The sequence below is a fragment of the Misgurnus anguillicaudatus genome, chromosome 8 (assembly GCF_027580225.2).
Source record: "Misgurnus anguillicaudatus chromosome 8, ASM2758022v2, whole genome shotgun sequence".
NCBI classification, from domain to species: domain Eukaryota; kingdom Metazoa; phylum Chordata; class Actinopteri; order Cypriniformes; family Cobitidae; genus Misgurnus; species Misgurnus anguillicaudatus.
Window position 1 is genome coordinate 13604305 of NC_073344.2, and position 20437 is coordinate 13624741.

Consider the following 20437-nt stretch of genomic DNA (forward strand, 5'->3'; position numbering starts at 1 on the left):
CTTTATTAACCCCCTGAAACAGAGTGGAATACTTCTGTGAAAGATGAATGGACTTTTTTAGGCTTCAAATCAGAAGCACCATTTACTACCATTATAAAGTTTGGTACTTTCAAGATATTTCTAATATTACTCTGATTGTGTTTGGCTTAAAAAAGATAAATCATACACATCGAGGATAACTTGAGGGTGAGAAAATCATGGTGTAATTTTCATTTTTGGGTGAACTATCCCTTTAAGCCCTGTTCCAGAAACCACCCCATAGTGTTTTATATAAGATAAACAAAATGTCTACAGACTGAAAGAAAACATATTTCTTATAATTTAGTATTTGTTTTATTAAGAAATCTAATTACCAAATATCTCCAAAGGGAAACTTAAAGCAAATATTTTACCTCTCGCCGATGCTGCGGTGGGCACGTGACACACTGGTCTCAATGTCAATTGGATGATATCGCAAACCTCTCAATTCCAAAGTCTCATCCAGAGAGCCCACCACAAACAGGGCATCATGGCGATCTAAACAACAATATTATTAAGCACAACCTGGAAGAACATGCATTTTGTTTGCCAAAACGATACATATCCCATTGAATCTAATAAAAATCTATATCCTCATGAGCTAGTTTATCAGTACCTCCACTGGAATCTGTGAGTTCAGTTCTCTTGACAAATCCCAGGTATCCAGTTTTGGCCCACAGCGTTTGTGGATCTCCGAAGCTCAGCTTAGTGTTAAAGTGATCGGCCTGAAGATTTTCCTCTCCGTATATAGTGTAGTACCCTGTTGCATTGTGGGGACTGTTCACCCAAATCTGTAAATGAGAGGAAAAGTGCATTACAATGACTTTTTCAAAGCCAAATCAGTACCTGTAATCACAAACATTATGATTATGTACACACGAACGCACCTCTCCCAGGTGAGAATCCCCCAGCGGTCCTCTAGTTTCTGGATTGACTATGATCACCCGCACACCAGGAAGAATCTAAAAGAACAGACATCAAGGATATTTCTATTGATCAAATCACATTGATTAACACTTAAATGGTCATTACGGTTACTTACTGTTCCAGACTCCATCAGAGAAAGAGACTGCGGGGCTCCACGCTCCACTAACCTCACCCTACAACACACAAACAGTAGCATTGATATTACATTATGAAAAGAGTCTAAAATAATGTTTAAGTTCTTTTCACACAAAATTGGTAGGCTGATAATATTTTTTAATATGGATTTTGATAAAGACACCTAATATAAAGTGGAACCAAAATTTTTTAAAGGAACCGCTCACTCAAAAATGAAAATAACATGCAGAGGACATATAGGCTGCGTCTAAAAACTCTAAATTGCTGCCTTCTGAGGGAGCTTTCCAAGGCAGGAAGGCATCAAGGCATGTCCGAAGTCAATTTTAGGTTTACTTCCTGTCTCCTGACATACCTATGCGTGGGTGTACAATAAGAATGTGATTGGTTGAGCCTGGTCGAGTTCGGAAAAATAAAATGGCGGCCAAGGAAGCGACTGGAGCACAAATTAAGAGTAAATAAAAGTACATTTTCACTTTTTACACATTTAAAAAAAGTAGATTTTCACTTTTGACACATTTTATTGCATTTCTGGCGAGAAATTAGGATTGTAGTTTACAAATATGAGATTAGTTATCACAAAGGCGCTCTCTGTTTTTATTTCAAACCCGCTGCCTTTAAAGTATGTCCGAAAGTCTTTCTCTAAGCTGCCTTCATGCCTCAGAAGTAATTTCCTCATGAGGCAGCGAGGCAACAAGTCACTGCCTTGAGTTTTTGGACGCAGCCATAGAGGATTGAGTACACGAAAAATGGCTCCGCCCGGCTCCATGCTATTTAGTAAGAGGATCATTGTCTCCCAAGTGTCTCGTGACTAATTGGCATATGCGTCATGACGAAATGTAATCACGAGACATGCGAGAACCAGTGATCATCTTACTTAACGTCATGGAGGTGGCATGCGACCATTTAATGTGTCTACAATTCTCTACATGTGTACATATACAAACGTGATGTATCAATCACTATATGCTTTGTTTCATTTCAGAAAACATATATTAACCCAGTTAAAGCTTCAGAAATCCAGACTCCATTCATGTACCACAAAGTTAAAAGATCCAGGATATTAACATGGCACATATTATACCCATTTTTCAAGATGTACAATAAGTCTCAGGTGCTTAGAACATGTCTGTGAAGTTTCAGCTCAAAATACCCCACAGATCATGTGTTATAGCCTGTTATCATGTGTGTACCTTTATATGCAAATGAGCCACTGCCCTCACTCCCTTACCAACAGACAGTGAGCGCTTCTGGTTATAAATAGATCTGATTCCTGTGAAGACAGTCTGAGACAATCGTATCTTTAGCCGCATTACCTCAACAATGTGCTAACAAACACATTTAGAAAAGCTTTTAGGTAAAATTAACCAGTCAATGGCCTTGGGCAGGGCTTTGTTTGTGTGAAGTAGCATTAACAAAAGAATCAAAACAGCATGTCTAATGAGACTGCTTTGGTTTAATTGGTATTAAAAAAGAATGAGAGGGAGGTTTTTCATTGGGGAGTTGTTGTGTAAACACACATTTATGTCCAAACACCTTGTAAAAGTGGATTTTGCATACCTCATACTTAAGGTATGGCATTAAAGCAACACTATGTAGTTTCCATGTAAAAATGACTTACAGCTCCCCCATGTGGTTGAAAAGCAGACAGTGCCTGGTATCAGACACTCTTCTGCAGGCAGGGGGAGGGGCGGGGCTGTGTTTCCTACCCTCCACCGCCACTTTCAGAGTGTGCTTGTAGCAGCTAGGAGGCTGCTCAGGTTGCAGCAACAGTACAATTTGTCCAGTTAAAAGTTGTTCTATCACTGAAATAATTTTAGAGAAATTATTTAAAGGTAAAAAAACTACATAGTGTTGCTTTAAAGAAACGGTTCACCCAAAAATGAAAGTTGGCACATACTGTACTCACACACAAGCCAACACAGGTGTACACCCTGCTGAAAAAAACAGCATAGACCAGCATAATTCCCATGCTGGTCCATGCTGGTGGTCACCACCATACCAAAACACAACATTGCTGGTCTTGCTGGTATGCTGTTTTTTTCCACCAGGGCATGACTTTTTTTTCAGTCAAACACAGTCAGATTTATATGAAATAATATCTTGGCTCTTTTTGGCTTTATAATGGCATTGGATAGTTCTCATTGTTAAAGGTCCAAAAACATCCACAAAAAACTAATCCATACAGTAATTAAATGTCTTCTGAGAAAAATAAATGAACTATCCCTTTAATGCTGCGTTCACACCAGCCGCGCTAGAGGCATCAAGCGCAAGGGATTTCAATGTTAAGTCAATGTAAAGACGCATTGACCGATGTCTGGAGGTCTTGCGGCGCGAATGAGACGTTTAGTGCAGCACGGTACATGCGATTCCGCCTTATTTGCGTGTCTAGTTCGCGCTAATGACGCGAATTTAGCATTGCCGAAGGAAACGCGCAAGTTGAAAAATCTGAACTTTGGCGAAAAACGCACCGTGTTAACCAATCAGGAGCTCTGTAGTGACGTGAATACAGGAAGCGAGCAGAGTCGCAGAAGCCCGTCGCGTGACACGAATTTCTGCATGAATGTCTCGACGACTAGAATTTCACGCGCGGCTTTCACGCACGAATGAAGCGAGTACACTCAAAATTTACAAGGGTCCAACTACGCGCGGTAGACGCGAATTTGACCCTTAAACGCGTCTGGTGTGAACTCACAGTTAGGCAGGGTTTCTCAAACTGGGGTTTGCAAATCCCTAGTGGTTTGTGGGAGAATTGCAGAGGGTTCATGAGTTGATAAAAAATATTATTAAAAAATCATAAAATTGTAATAAATAATTTTTAAATAAAAAATCTAAATAAAAACTAACAAAAATATTTATGTTTTTTTTTATCTGCAAGTCATGTGACCATTAAACAACACTTCAATCAGAGAACTCGTGCAAAATGGACCAATACAATTTATGTGCAGTACTGTGCAAAAGTCTTAAGCCACCACCACCACCAGACTTGTTGTTTTAGAAGTTTCAATGTCCATCCATATTTATTTTTCAATCTATTTTATTAAGATACAGAAAATACAGGAAATATATACAAAAAAAATTAACTAAATTAATATTAAAAATAAGACTAAATGTCTTTTTTAGGCATCGTCTGTGTTTAGTGTGACCTTTCTTGGCACTAGACACATCTTGAGCGTTTTTGAGCAGAAAGAAGTAAAAAGACTAATTTCATAAAAATTTGAAATTAGGGTTTAATTTTATTTAGGTTTAAGAGATCATACAGTTTCCTGCTATTGCTCAAGTGGAAAGAGAGTTACATTTCTATACAGTTTTTAATACTATATATACACATTTCCTGTATTTTCTGGATGTATTCTATTAAAGAGACTGAGAAACAGTTATATATGATCACATAACACAGCAAAAACAACAAATCTAATTGTGGCATGGTGGCTAAGACTTTTGCACAGTACTAAGTAAATTATGGGCTCATTTTCTTTAATTAAATGTACACAAGAAGCATCTTTATTAGTGCCATCCGACTATTAGACCTTTATGTGCTGTATATATTTTAAGTCTTTTTCTTACCTGTCATGTCGAAGGGACTTCATGTCTACATATACAGTTGAGGGGTCAGGTCCAGTGGTACCCTGTAAACCATACAGATAGATCAGGTGCACAGCTAGTAACTAAATATCACACGTGCATGCCCATACATACAGTCTTTTAACACTGTTCACTGATTAGGCTACTATTCACATACAAATGGTATCATTCAGATAATCTACCTGCAAGCAGATGGCTAGATTGACTCTCGACCCAAAAGCGGTGCTGACAGCCCGTGTAGAGAGGCCGATGTCTTTAAATAGTTTGGAGAATGAATGCGTGAGCGCCAGCCGTGGCCGCTCCTCAGCGATCACAACACAGCTCCTCACACAAGACAGATTCACACCACGTGCCTGCAGTCAGACACGTTCAAGAAAGCATGTTAAGAATACTGAGTGGTTAAGCACATGAGTAAATCAGCCTGATCACAGCACCCCTTGCAATCAATTTTAAGAATAAAGACTATGAGACCATTAACCATTTATTAGCTTTACAACTTTTGACCAGTATGTGGCGTTCTAACCAAATTTATTTTATTTTCTGAAGTCATTGTTATATAAAATTCTCAAAAAATTTACTTACCCCCATGCCATTTTATATGTATGAATGAGAAATCCAGGCTAAAGTCTTATAATATATGAAGAGTTTGGTTCCAAAACGCAATAAATCCATTTCGACTAATTTCGCTGAAAACGTGTTTTCTATACCAAGAAAGTGACAAGATGAATACCACTATTTTCTGTTACAAACTTTCACATAGCATCTTTAGGTTATAAAAACATAAAAAATTCAAATCCATAATTTGATTTTCAAAGATTTATTATAAAAACTGATTATTTTTTTCCACAAAATGCAATAAATCCATGACAAGTTGCTATAAATCTATTGAATCAATATATTAATGTGCATTTATCTTTGCCATGTTATATTCATTTAGTTGACTAGTGATATACACTGATTAAAAAAAATAAACATTAATGGCATTAATAAAGCACTTACTTTCGTCATATTAAGAACACTGTCATTGCTTATGTCATCCTTGGGACGTCATCGCTTAAAGGAATATTCCATTTTCTTAAAAGAAAACTCCAGATAATTTACTCGCCACCATGTCACCCAAAATGCCGATGTCTTTCTTTGTTCAGTCGAGAAGAAATTATGTTTTTTGAGGAAAACATTGCAGGACTCTTCTCACCTTAATGGACCCCAACAGAGCCCAACACCCAACACCCAACTCAACACTCAACAGTCCCCTTCAACGGAGTTTCAAATGACCCCCAACGATCCCAAACGAGGCACAAGGGTCCCATCCAGCGAAACGACTGTCACCCCTGACAAAAAAAACAAAAAACATGCTCTTTCAAACGTCAACTTTTCGTCTAGGTCCGGTCCAGTGCAACCTAACGTAAATGCGTAGTGACGTAGGGAGGTCGCGTGTTACATATATAAAACGTAAATTTGCAGACCATTTTAAACAATAAACTGACACAAAGACATTAATTAGTATCAGTTGACATACAACAACGTCGGAACGGTCCTCTTTCAACACATTTGTAAACACTGGGGCAAGGTTTCGCGTTCGTCCTCTGTGACCTCTTGACGTCATGACGTATTGCGTGGGGTCACGCTGACGCATCACGACTGGATCTAGACAAGAAGTTGTGGTTCAAAAGTGGATATCTTTCACTTTTCCTGTCAAAAATGACAATCGTCTCGCTAGTTAAGACCCTTATGCCTCATTTAGGATCGTTTTTAGTCATTTGAAACTCCGTTGAAAAAAACTGCCAAGTGTTGAGTCAAGTATCAAATGTTGGGCTCCACTTAAGTCCATCAAAACGAGAAAAATCCTGCAATGCTTCCCCCAAAAAACATATTTCTTCTCGACTGAACAAAGAAAGACTTCAACATTTTGGATGACATGGTGGTGAGTAAATTATCTGGATTTTCTTTTAAGAAAATAGAATATTCCTTTAACTTTTTTCACAGCAATCAGCTGTAAAATGTTTTGGTCCTGCTCAATTTTCGCTGGCTTCGCGAAAAATAATAGAACGTTTTTCATACATCCACTAAGGTCAATGTGTTAGCATGACAGAAGCTTGATGCTGTCGGGAGAACAAGCAACAACCGGCATTTACCGTCTCCCGAGTGCCTCTCGCGTAAATTATAACATTTTGATGGCTTATGTTTCTTTCCCTTCACAGAAAACCACCACAAGTTTATCAACGCCATCAAAGTCTTATTTTGTTTTTGTTACGTTTTTTGATCACGAAATACAAGATGAGGAAAACTAGGATTCCGTGTATTCAACGTGCCGCCATTGTTGTTTACAATGCGTGAAATGATGCGCTGTGATTTGTCGAGCGGATTTATTGCATTTTGCAGAAAAGGAGGAGTGGCGTTTATTGCGTTTTGGGAAAAAAGGAAGAAAAGATGACAGAATAACACAACGGATATTGTATTTCGCGTAAAATTAAGAATTTACTTTTAAATACTGACCTGATATTATACTAATTTTGACAGTAATGGCGTTTATCGCGTTTTGGAACCAAACTCTTCATATATACTATATGCATGTAAGTGTACCCTTAGCATCTCCGTCTGTCCACCCAAACCCTTGGTGCACAGCTCCATGACGGAATAAGAGCAGAAGGTGTCTCTGATACGATACTGACTCAGTGTGCTTAGCCACAGGGTCAGTGAGCTCTCCAGCTCCATAGGAGGAATCAGGATGGACTGGTGACCCGAGTACACACTGCACAACACAGGCAAACACTAGCTTTAACACATTCATATCCACTCAAATCACTTCATAATGTGAGTCACTTTATGAGTCATTTTTATGTGACTGCTTGCGTGTATCCATCTGTTACCTCGCGAGGCACCAGAGCACGAATCCGAGTCCACAGTACGGATCGAGGCAGATGGCGATCTGGCGTGAGGAGTAAAGCTCGCACTGCAGCTTTATAGAGCGACACAGAGCGCTCACCGCCGCGTGAGAGATCTGATAAAACGGCCAATCAGAGAGCAGAGTCTTAATGCAGTAAAACTGACAGCTCATTTCACAGTGAAATTGAATTGAAAGTTAAACATCTCTTATTGGTCAGTTATTCGGTGACCAAGGTCTGCATCCAAAATCTCACCTTCACCCCTGTCAGCATTCCTGTGGTTGAGACACTGAAGTCCAGGTAGGCGATCACCTCTGCATTAGGTGGTTTGTAAATAGTTGGGGGTCGTTTGCGAGGCAGATCATCTGAGAACAAACATATACAGTATATTTATATATACTACGCCCAGATATCTGAGCATGTGTGAATGAGCGTGTCGTACCCGTGTCTATTATGATTGGCCATGTTTTTATGTTGACACTGGCAGCTGCTTCTTTAGATCTGAGAATTCTTGTTAAAACCTGAGTAGTGAGAATGCAGGCAGCCTTACTGACCTAAAAATGAATAAAAAAGCTGCGATGTTAGACTGAAAGGCATTTATACACAAACATACACGAATAAGAAACAACGTTTAACAAATAGACAAACACGCAGACGTACGTCGATGATCATACGGACGGTGGGCAGGGTGGCAGAGAGGTTCTGCGGGTGTGGAGGCCTTACGGTGACGGGAATACAGCCAGCGTACAAACAGCCGTAAAACGCTGCGATCAGGTCTATACCTGCACAAAGAGAATTCATATACAATGTAATCATCTGTTATTGTAGCTCAAATGGTATAGCATTATTTTAGTCAGAGCAACGATTGTAGGTTGGACTCCTAGGAATACACGTTCTGAAAACAATCTATGGTTTGAATGGACTGTAAGTTGCATTGGATAAAAGTGTCTGCCAAATGAATTTAGGATTAATCACCTTTCATATCATACATGCCTTATTCTTTAGTTTTCATAAAAAGAGAAATTATTTAGTAGAGTACTGTTTATTACAATTAAAGTCCCTTTAGGGAAGTGGCACCACAAGGCGGCTATGTTTGCAACGCCTCTGAGCAGTTTTTTCAGTCATGCAAGACTAAAGATAAAAGTATAGTCCCGTTTTTACGTATACGTGAGAGTATGCGAAAAATGCGCGTGACGCAAATTTTGTCATGAAAATAGTATGCACACACTGTACATGCACAGCCGGATTTTGGAACCACGCATACGTTGCACATGTAAGTCACACATGCGCGTATAGGAGAATGTATTATGTAGCCCAGAAGATGCATTGCATTTTGTCGCAATGTGTATGCATCAAATGTCTTTGTACACGTACGATTCAAATAAAGCAAATTTCGTCATTAAAATAGTATGCGTAAACTGTACACGCACAGCCACGTACGTGTATGTTGCGCATGCGCTTACAGGAGAATGTACTGTGTAGTTCAGGATATGCATTGCATTTATGGCAATGTGCATTCATTGAACGTCTTTGTACACCGATGAATCAAATTAACTATGCTTTGCAGGGCTGTGCGTTCTACTGTGCGTAAACATAATAAATAGACTATACTCCAGGCTTAAAGTCAGAAGTATAGTCTCGTTTTAAAAGGATTAGTCCACTTTCATAAAAATAAACTCCTAATAATTTACTCATCCCCATTTTATCCAAGTTGTTTATGTCTTTATTTGTTTAGTCGAGAAGAAATTAAGCTTTTTTTTAAGGAAAACATTCCAGGATTTTTCCCATTTTAATAGACTTATTGGAACCCAACAGTTTACATTTTCAATCCAGTTTAAAGGTGCAGTGGTGAGGCTTTTGAAACACATAGAGAAGGACAAACATGTCATCGTCGGAGACAACTTAGCATAAAATTGTTCTTTTAGGGCTTCTGTAAAAAAATGGCAGCACAAAATGGCAACCTCCATGTAAGGGGACCCTCGTGTATGTAGATAAAAAGGTCTTGTTCTAAGGCAATAAACACATAACGGTTCATTATGAAAGGTCTTTATACACCCCTGATAATATAGTTTTGTATATTATTTTGCATTTTTGTCAAAAGATCCTTCTAAAAATTACACACTGCACCTTTAAAATTGCAGTTTCAACGCAGCTTCAAAGGACTCTAGCAGTCTTATCTAGCAAAACGCTAGTCATTTTTGACAAGAAAAATACAAAATAAGCACTTTTAAACCACAACTTCTCATCATGCACTAGCCGTGTGAAGAGCCTGCGCAACCTTATATAATTGTGTAATCACCTCTTAACGTAAAAGTCTATTAAATTGAGAAAAGTCCTGGAATGTTTTCCTCAAAAAAGAAAAGAAAAAATTATTCTCGACTGAACAAAAAAGGACATCAACATTTTAAATAACATGAGGGTGAGAAAATTATCGTGATTTCTTTTTTATGAAGGTGGAGTAATCCTTTATGCATACATTAGGGTCAAATTTCCTCATCAGAATAGTATGCGCACACCGCTGAATTTTTTTGTAACTGCGCATACTTTGAACGTGTAGGTCGCGCATGTACGTACAAGTGAATGTAATATGTATCCCAGAAGATGCTTTGCATTTTGTAGCATAACTTTTAGCTGCTGTGCATGCTCACAGGGTGGCAATCAGTCTTTATCCGTTGATGATTGGTTCTTTTTAAACTGGAAGACGGGATTCAGTCGCCAAAGCAGCAATATTGAGCGCTGCATTGTTCCCTATATTTATAGTAATAGCTATATCTTTGGTACAGTATAGTATAGTCTGAACTGCTCTAGTCTAGCATAGTGTAGAAGACTGTAGCATACCACACAAAGGTCTGCCTTAAACCTTGTGTATGTTTCTACACAGGACATTTGTGATTTACCTGGAGGATACAAAAGCACCACATTCTCTCCAATGTTAATACCACTTCTCTCCATAAGAGCAGCAGCAATTTTCTCTGCTCTTTTATGAAGCTGAACACATGTAGCTGTGCACACAGCCACTCCCTATAGGAACAGAGAGAGAGAGAGAGAGAGAGAGAGAGAGAATGAAAGAGAATGAGAGAGATACAAATGTACATGTATACAGTAGATTCAGAATCAGAAATGGTCACTGTGGGTTTGTAAATAAGACTTTCCAAGCGTTTTGGCGAGCATTATACCTTTGCATTTAACAGCACATAAAGTGTGTGGTCAGGGTCTGTTTGCGCTCTCCACTGTAAAGCCTCTGTAAGGTACTGATGCTGAGAAATAGAGATTCATCATGAGATCACCACATCAATATCAAAACATCACAGCAGGAAAAGGTTTTGCTAACAAAGCAAAACATAACATCACCAACTGTGTCATGATAAAATGCAAGAGAAGACATTAATGTGTGGTGATGACCTCATCAATATGTGCTTACCATCATCGTAGGCCACATGCACAGCTGCATCCACACGCAAGCAATAAAACACCACAAAATGCATTTCAAACAAACAGCTTTATGATAGACTCATTCCTTTATTTAAAGGTGCAATGTGTAGATTTTAGCGGCATCTAGCAGTGAGGTTGTGAATTGCAACCAATGGCTCAGCTCACTGCTTACCCCTCCCTTTCGTAGCACATAGAGAAATTACGGTAGCAGCTATAGGACAAACATGTTGTCGTCTGAGACACCATAGTGACAAAAAACGCTCTGTAGAAATGGCAATCCCCGTGGTTAGGAACCAACAGTGCATTTATGTAGATAAAATGACTCATTCTAAGATAATTAAAAAACAAACAGTTCATTATGTAAAATCTTTATACACAACTAAAACGTGTATATTATATTGCATTTCTGTCAATAGGTCCTCCTAAAATGTACACATTGCATCTTTAATGCATGTCTCTGACTGTGACTCACAAAAATTGTTGCAAAGTCGAATCTTACCTTCCTGACCAGGTCTTGGTCCTCGATCAGCCCCAAATCCCGGCCTGCAGCCTGTGCAATTCTTTTCCCAGCAACCAAATTGCCCACCATGATGGACGCAGGCCCAACACCGACTATAAACACATTTCAGTTTGAGAAGAAAAAATCACGTTCACTTGTACAGTTGGATAATGGGGTGTGGGATTCAGTCATACACACCTGGTTGTTTTTGACGTGGTTTGGGCATATTAGTGACACATGTGTGAGGGCACATGAGGATGTTGCACGGGTGCAGCGCCCCCTCTAGGAAGAGTTGCTTAGTGTCTGAGATGTGAATGCCACCCAGGGGAGTTTTGGGTAGAGTGTTAGCAGGAACCAGAGCAAGGCAATACAGTCCCACCTGATGAATACTGTCAATTGCCTAAAGTCGAGAAATAATATACATTGATTTTTTTAACAATATTATACACTCAATATATTTGGCCTTACTCAATATTAAAGATATCAAGGTTATATTTTCACAAAATGTTCTTTACATTATGAAGGATGATTTAAAACAGTAAATTACTAAAGATGGCTTATTCGGAATTTTTCCATGTTTATTTTCCCGTCACAAAAATCCTAATTCTCATGGCTCATAGTTAAAACAAGCTGCATAACCTTGAAGGGGGCATTTCACAAGGTGTTTTAATAATGTGAAATAAATTTTTGGTGTCCCCAGAGTATGTATGTGAAGTTTTAGCTTAAAATACCCTACAGATAATTTATTATAACATGCTAAAATCGCCAATTTGTAGGTGTGAGCAAAAATGTGCTGTTTTGGGGTGTGTCCTTTAAATGCAAATGAGTTGATCTGTGCACTAAATGACAGTGCCGTGGTTGGATAGTGCCAATTAAGGGGGCATTATTATCCCCTTTTGACATCACAAATGGAGGCAGATTTCAGTGATCTATTTATTCACATGCTTGCAGAGAATGGTTTACCAAAACTAGGTTACTGGGTTGATCTCGTTCACATTTTCTAGGTTGATAGAAGCACTGGGGACCCAATTATAGCACTTAAACATGGAAAAAGTCAGATTTTCATCAAACGTCCCCTTTAAAAAAACAATGCAAATACAAACATTCATCGTTGCAAAAGTTGTACCTGCAGGACTCGACTCATCCACTGAAAGCTATCCTCCTCGCTGGCATCAGGTCTCTGCTCGGCTACGATTACTATCCTCTCATCGAAAAACACAGTCACTGAGAAGACAGCGATCCTACAAAACGCACACGCACTTCCGATTAAAACTCACTCTCTGGATTAAGTACACAATAACACAAATTATAAATCAGAAAACTTAAAAGTCCCTGTAAAGTCAGATATTAAATCTGTTCAGAGTTTGCAACACCACTGAAAACTGTGTTATTAACCACAGAAAACTTAAAAGTCCCTGTAAAGTCTGAATTTGAATGATTAAATTTGAATGATTAAATGCTAAATAAATAAAATAAGTTATCAAAATCTTGGAAAACAGGAAGGATTCGCTCTCAAACGTTGTCCATTGTCTGCGCTGAAACCACACCCACTCGTGTAAAAACTGACGATCTCTCTCAACTTTTAAATACTGCGGGGCCATGCGCTGTGCCTCAAGTGCATCATCGAGCCACCGTTTTATACCCTAAAAAATCCTGAACTTAGAAATGGTGACAAACTGTTTAACAATTTAACTATGCGATTCAGTACTACACCATCTTTGTGGTGTGTTTTAGCAATACATTTCTAACATTTATATGATCAAAGCAAATGTGTTCCTATGATGCTCCACATTTCAGTGTAGTTTGGTAGTACAGCACGATTTGAACTTCAGCCCTGAAATATTAGGGATACCCTCACCTGCCTCTGTACACAGTCTTGACCGGTTCCACTGCGAGCGCCGTTGCCACTAGATCATCAGCGTTGTGACGACGACCGCTAACCATTAGCAAGCCCTCATTCTTACCCACCACAAATATCAGACTTCCCTAAACAAGGAAGATGGAGAAACAATGAGAAGAAATAGCAAAATACTAAAAATTATGCAAAATACCAGCACTGTCCCATTCTTCAAGGGTAATTGTATATATGAATATGTCTACAATCAAATTTGATTTTGGAGTGAACTATCCCTTTAAGCACACTGTACGTTTAGGCCCTGTTTTTTTTGCATCACGTGTCTTGTCAAAATAAGTGCCTGCTGCAGACACGTCTAAAGGGTTTATGATAAAATTGACGCTCGCGTTTGTCAGATACTCCCATAATCTCATGCGTAATCAGAGTTTACTGTTAAGTGTCTTGCGTGTATTTTCTGAATGTGAGCGTCTCTTTTATCATAAACGGTTTTGATGCGTGTGCAGCAGGCACTTATTTTGTCAAGACACGTAATGCACATGGTTCACATGACGCAATGAACACATATTTTGAAAACACAAGCAACACATGACACTCCGAACACATATTTTTAATTCGCGCCCCTCGGAAGAGCAGTCACCAGCCGCCACTGGTGAAAAGATATTTCGTAGGGGGACATGTTTACCAACTGCTGTTTATTTGCCTTTCTCACAGAGATTATATCACACAATCCGACAAGCAAAAAGCAACAAAAAATCGGCCAAAATCGTACAGCGTGCATCAGGTTTAATGTTTCACTTACCGGTCCAACAAACCCCAGTAAACCGGATCGCACAAATGGGATTTCACCAATAGGAGCACCGCTAGCGTTGACTGGAATCACCTGGAACATTTAAAACAACACAACAATTACATGCAATTATTGTTCATGCAATTCATAACATTGCCGTTATTCCCATACCTCAAAGGTGTTTTTGGTAACACCAGATAAGCCGTAGTACATGTTTCCACCGGCGCGAGAGTTTACAACGATCTCTCCGATCTCATCCGTCTTACACAGCATGGGCGGCCCATCCGGTTTCACAATGCACATCAATGCTAACACACACGACACATAAAGATGTTACGCATGCACACATGAGCACATACTTGGTCAAAAATCAATTCATACAATTATAAAGTGGAATACAGCTGACTTTTTTAATAGTGATACAGTACTTACAATATGCTAAACACATCACTGGTTTTACATGTTAAAGGGGACATATCATGAAAATCTAACTTTTTCCATGTTTAAGTGCTATAATTTGGTCCCCAGTGTTTCTATCAACCTAGAAAATGTGAAAAAGATCAACCCAGTAACTTAGTTTTGGTAAATCATTCTCTGCAAGCATGTGAAAAAACAGGTCATTAAAATTGGGTTCCCCTTGTGATGTGAGAAGGGGATAATACCGCCTCTTAATCTGCGCTATCCAACCACAGCACTGCAATTTAGTGCAGAGATAAGCTCATTTGCATTTAAAAGAACACACCCAAAAACGACATATTCTTGCTCACACCTACAAAGTGGCAATTTTAAAATGCTATAATAAATTATCCATATGGTTTTTTAAGCTACAACTTCCGTAGTACGTAGACTCTGGGAACACCAACGATTTATTGGACATCTTAAAAAAGTCTTGTGAAATGTCCCCTTTAAAGGAATTGTTCACCCAAAAATTATAATTACCCCATTATTTACTCACCTTAAAGGTCACATAACACACAGTGTTCCTGTCAATCTAAGTCATATACACCTAGCATCACATTAAAGTGAGTACATTATGGTGTAATATTCTTTTTTTTTACTATAGTTTCACATATGGCATGGCACTAAACGGTTACTTTGTTTATAGACCGCAATATTACCAAGGCACTATAAGGGTACATGTCCAAAAAAAAAAAACATGCTAATACAAGTGATCCTTTTTTGGTAGCATTGATGACCTTTATGAACCCACACACACCTCCAGGCATGACATGTCCCACGTCCTGTACAGTAAGAGCAGAGTTCTTATCTTCAGTGTTGACTCTAATAACCCCGTGACTCAGACCGGTCATTGATAAAACGGCTCTTGCTGGTAGAGGAGCACCAGGGACCCCAGGCCTGTAGAAATGTAAATTAAATATTGTGTTGATAGAGCAGAGCAGGGCAAAAGTTGTGGGTTTGATTCCCAGTGAACACACATACTGATAAATGTATACCTTGAATGCACCATAAATATCTTTGCATAAAGCGTCTGACAAACGCATTAAATGTAAACGTGTCACAAAGTCTGGTACAAGTTACCCAAACCATACACAAAAACTTAAAATTCTTTACCTGCGTATGGCAACTGTCATGGCTTCAGGTGATGTAGCACACGGACAGATGACCTCCGGCTTTAGGCCATAAGCCTGGAATACGTTCAAAAATGCATCACATGATGAAACTGACCCTACATCAGAAAGAGACGGAGTAAAATCAGTGTATGAACAGCAGCATAAATCACTTTTAAATGAACAGCATCTCCCACAATGCACTGCAGGAGGCCCGTAACCATAACTCACAGGGATTGGCTCCATCAGCGACGACTAGCATACGCAGGGAGGCCAAACTGGTTTCTCTCTGATCTTTGTGAGCCATCATCGCCCAGTGCAAGTCACGGCACTTCACCAGAGCCACTCGCGCTACACCAACACAAAAGTTTGTCAGGCTACTGTGTAATTGTGTAACACGTGTGCATCTGTTTGTGCGCCTTACCTTTGTGTATGTGAACTCGTTGAACCCAAGAGAGTGGACAGGCCTTCATTACTGCATATGGGACACTAATGGTGTGGATTCGGTTCATCACACTCTAAAAGACAAACACAGATGGGTGATTATCGCGAAATTAGACTTATACAGTGTCATGAAACATTTTGATAAGAAAATGTAAATGTTATCAAAATAAGAAGCATACAGTAACAAACAAGTACTATTTTGCACATGATTTCAAATGTCATCATACAACCAATTTTGTTGTTTTTTGCACATTTAAGGGGAAATTTTCATTACCGCAACATGTCCATGACTGGATTTGGGTTCTTTGACATGGAAATATTTATATTTTAAAAAATCTAAAAAATAAAAAGCTTCAGTGCATGTTATACTATAAACATTTACAGTAAAGAAACATGTGGTATTTAGTGATCATTGGTAAATGTAGAGACAATTATAAGGAATATATGTGTCCAAGACCAATTTTCTCATCCTCCGCAACAATTTTCAATCATTGTTTAAGCCCTCAAGGAACAAACATTAAAAAATATATATTTTTTGGAAGGGACATAATTGACTGTGACACTCAAGATGGTAAGCAGTTCTTATTTTTTCTCTCCAGATAAAAGTTGAAATTTTGTTTGTCATAGTACCTAGACAACTTTTTAGTTCTCATTACCGAAACATGAGTTTGTAAATGCATCTATTTAATGTCTTTTCATGTTGCGGTAATGATAATTTTTTATAATGATAATCTAAAAAATATAAATAATTCTATAGGAAATATTTTTAAATGCTCTAAAAATAATGGTTCTAGTAAGTTCAGACCTTAATCTTATACAGTGTTTCCCACAGGATTTGAGATACTGTGGCGGTAATGACGTCACACGCTGATTAGCATATATGTGACGTCATTGCGTTGTGTTTTACTCTTTAATCCGTCACATTATATTGCATTTTAACACAACTGAATGCTATTTTTACTTAGTTTCTGTTCTGTTGTCTATAAAATAGTGACTAAACAGGACCCAGTAACGACCCACGACTCAGTAACTCTTTGTTTAATCCAATCAGCTCTTTCTTTAACTGCTGCTAAAAACGCGACATTGTCTGAAAAAATCATCATACGTTTACATTGAGGCTGTACTGATGTTGCTCTTCTCATCAGTGTTGTTGTGTTATGAACGCTTTTTTATTTGAAATACGAGTGGTAGTTTTATTGTATATCGCGTATAGCGCAAACAATTTGTTGCAAATTCAGAAATATGAGAAAATACACGGTTGCTGTTACTACAGAACACGTGCACGGGCATGCCGCATCATAGGTAGGGAGAGAGCTCGGACACAGACTCACATCAGAACGGGTATGTGTGGGAAACACTACTGCTAACCTTTTGTTAAGTTACTCTCATGATGAACTTGATCAGCCGTCTTCTCTGTCAGTAACATCCGTGACTGTTGACGTTTACGCGAAAAAGAGAAAGAACACGGAGGAACACGGAGTTAAATACTTTTCACTGTTATGTGAGAGAGGCGCGCAGCAAAGAGAGGGGAGGGGCCGGAGGCGCGCGCTGTTGAGGCGCTGCAAACAACGAGAGAGAGAGGATGGAGGAGCGCTGAGCGCTCGCTGCAATGAATTAAGCCGTTCTAAATAGTAAAATTCAAATGTTAATGGGAATCATGAAAAATCTATTTGTGGCGGCCCGCCACAGATAAATAAATATATGGGAAACACTGTATATGTGCAAAAAAAATTTGCCTTCAAGGGCTTATCTAGACAACTTTTTAGTTCTCATTACCGAAACATGAGTTTGTAAATGCATAATGTAATATCATGTTGCGGTAATGATAATTTTTGATAATGATAATCTAAAAAAATTTAAATAATTCTATAGGAAATATTTTTAAATCCTCTAAAAATAATGGTTATAGTAAGTTTAGACCTTAATCCTATAAAAATAGTTGGCTTCAAGGGCTTTTTAAAAATTCTGATGCTGGACACCTTCTAAATCTGGATTTCGTGAAAATCACCCAGATGCTATTCGATAATAAAAATAAAGCTACCTGTGTAGCCTATCTACTGTACACTTTAAGTGTATTATAAACATTATAACGTCTGAAGTTTTACAAAATCTACACGCTTTCATCATCACTCACCGTGAGAACTCCATGCCACAAACCCATGTCTTTCTTAAAGTCCAAAACATTCACCAGTGTTTCACCTGCGTGCAAATGCATGTTGTTACATCTCTGACTGTGCTGTGTATTAAACTGCATTGCTGGTTATTTGATTGACTGTAGCTTCAATAAAAGGATAGTGTTTCCATAGCAACAGATTCACTTACCCTCACAGTAGTTACAGGCCTGAGTGAGTGCCTGGCAATGTGTTAACAAGGCAACCTTTGAAACCGCAACACCCATCACCGTGCCTTCCTTACTGGCCTTATACTGCATAGGAGAAACGCAGGTCCATTCAACAGTTACCAGTGAAGGACAAAGCATCATAACGATCAAAATCTATAGATGTCACTGTGCAATCCTGAGTTTGATACATACTGGTTTACTGTAAAAACACATTAATACATCATTTACCTCTATGTATGCTGTGTCCGTGTTGGCTGTCGGTATATGCGGCTGCCAGTCTTTTGACGGCTTGGTGAGGTATTTGGAGTCCGTCACCACCCACTTTAACCTGGGCCAGCCTATCAGAAAGTATTAGATCCATCATGTTGTCACATAACAAAGTGCCTGCACGTTTCTGTGATGGTTAAGAGTCTGACCTTTAAACTGCAATATTTCTCCAGTGGGTGTTTTCGGTAAACCCTTCAGACAGATCTCACTGGTCAGGGCGAGTCCCACACCACAGCTACCTAACAAAAAACCAACCTGACTGCTCCCGGCATCCTGTAATGGCGCAAAAATATAAGTTAACCACGATTTACACTGATGTCACATTTAGGTTTAAGTCTCTGTAGTGTTTACCTTTCGTGATAGTGGAACTTCGATGGGTACGGGAATGACTTCAGCCAATAAACAGCCATAAAACGCAACCCAGAACATAGCAGGGTCACTATTAGGATACACCAGCGCCACCTAGGTGCAAATCACAACATTGTTTGCTAATCATTTCTGGCAATGAATATTGCTTCATTATAAAGTGAGGTTAATGTTATGACAGAAATGTTACACAGAAGTGGCGGCTCGTGACTGCTCTTCCGAGGGGCGCAAATTCAAAATATGTGTTCAGAGTGTCATGTGTGTTGCTCGTGTTTTCAAAATGTGTTTGTTGCGTCATGTGAACCATGTGCATCACGTGTTTTGTCAAAATAAGTGCCTGCTGCATACGCATCAAAACCGTTTATGATAAAAGAGACGCTCACATTCACAAAATACATGCGAGACACTCCATTAAACTCTGATTACACATGAGATTATGCGAGTGTCTGGCAAACGCGAGGGTGTCTTTTGTCATGGACCCTTTGGGCGCGTCTGCAGCAGGCACTTGTTTTGACGGGGCACGTGATGCACACAGGGTCTCTCGACGCGCAGAACACATATTTTGAGATTACGAACAACACACAGGACGGGCAACATACATGTTGTGACGAACTTTGCATCGTGCGCCCTCGAAAAAAGAAGTCACCGGCCACCGATACACAGGAATATCCGGAAATTCTTATAGACGTCGGATCATCTGGGTTTCTGTTTTTCTTACCCGATCCCCTGGTTTGAGGATCTGCTCGTTTTTGGTTCCCAGTTTGTTGAGGAGAGTGTAGGCCAACTTCACACTGCGACTCCACAATTTACCTGCCAATCACACGCCAATCAACCTCCCAATCAGCCAATCACAAGACTCAGTTAAGTATCTTATAGGTGATCTTGCTCAATCTTACCATATGTAAGCGTATAAAGTGGTTTCCCTGTGATATCCAGAGCAGTGAGGGCGGGACTTTTGCCCTGTGTGGCGCCCCATCGAGCTAATGCTGCCTGAAGTGCAGGAGGCCAATTACTGACTACACCCAATGGCTCCCCCTTCACAGGGATAATCTGTCGACCTTCTGGTTTAGGGGTGTTAGGATCTACCCGAGGAACTGAGAAGAGATAAATTAAACATAAAAAAATAAACATGTCTGCTATTATTTTTTTCATAAAATAATTTTTTATAAAGCTTTTGCTGTTTGACAGTTCAGTTTTATATCAAGGAAAGACAAAAGATATGAGGAGTTTAGATGCAAAACCCTCTAAGTGTGTTTAGCTTCGGTTATTTTACTTTAACCTCTTGAAAAGCACCCCCACTCTAGCCCAAACCATGAAAAGACCTACTTTCA

The 20437-nt window shown here is 39.1% G+C and overlaps 1 protein-coding gene across 4 annotated transcripts in view; it reads right to left on the reverse strand.

Moving 5' to 3' along the window:
- dip2bb (disco-interacting protein 2 homolog Bb) overlaps positions 1 to 20437 on the reverse strand; it is a 53167-nt gene that overhangs the window by 2627 nt on the left and 30103 nt on the right. For 2 of the 4 annotated variants that reach the window (XM_055213471.2, XM_055213470.2), the window contains 31 exons: positions 20003 to 20200; positions 19825 to 19916; positions 19092 to 19202; positions 18890 to 19013; positions 18702 to 18811; positions 18455 to 18557; positions 18267 to 18331; positions 16113 to 16206; positions 15920 to 16039; positions 15693 to 15807; positions 15337 to 15476; positions 14292 to 14428; positions 14133 to 14213; positions 13337 to 13464; positions 12605 to 12719; positions 11677 to 11878; positions 11479 to 11591; positions 10969 to 10992; positions 10724 to 10804; positions 10445 to 10568; positions 8208 to 8329; positions 7990 to 8101; positions 7803 to 7912; positions 7533 to 7663; positions 7246 to 7414; positions 4845 to 5015; positions 4645 to 4706; positions 1061 to 1118; positions 906 to 980; positions 635 to 809; positions 393 to 516 (listed from right to left, as the gene is read on the reverse strand). In XM_055213471.2, coding sequence (XP_055069446.1) covers positions 393 to 516; positions 635 to 809; positions 906 to 980; positions 1061 to 1118; positions 4645 to 4706; positions 4845 to 5015; positions 7246 to 7414; positions 7533 to 7663; positions 7803 to 7912; positions 7990 to 8101; positions 8208 to 8329; positions 10445 to 10568; positions 10724 to 10804; positions 10969 to 10992; positions 11479 to 11591; positions 11677 to 11878; positions 12605 to 12719; positions 13337 to 13464; positions 14133 to 14213; positions 14292 to 14428; positions 15337 to 15476; positions 15693 to 15807; positions 15920 to 16039; positions 16113 to 16206; positions 18267 to 18331; positions 18455 to 18557; positions 18702 to 18811; positions 18890 to 19013; positions 19092 to 19202; positions 19825 to 19916; positions 20003 to 20200 — 3586 coding nt within the window. The remainder of the gene's footprint in view (positions 1 to 392; positions 517 to 634; positions 810 to 905; positions 981 to 1060; positions 1119 to 4644; positions 4707 to 4844; positions 5016 to 7245; positions 7415 to 7532; positions 7664 to 7802; positions 7913 to 7989; positions 8102 to 8207; positions 8330 to 10444; positions 10569 to 10723; positions 10805 to 10968; positions 10993 to 11478; positions 11592 to 11676; positions 11879 to 12604; positions 12720 to 13336; positions 13465 to 14132; positions 14214 to 14291; positions 14429 to 15336; positions 15477 to 15692; positions 15808 to 15919; positions 16040 to 16112; positions 16207 to 18266; positions 18332 to 18454; positions 18558 to 18701; positions 18812 to 18889; positions 19014 to 19091; positions 19203 to 19824; positions 19917 to 20002; positions 20201 to 20437) is intronic. The other 2 variants (XM_055213473.2, XM_055213472.2) reach the window with 1 other exon arrangement.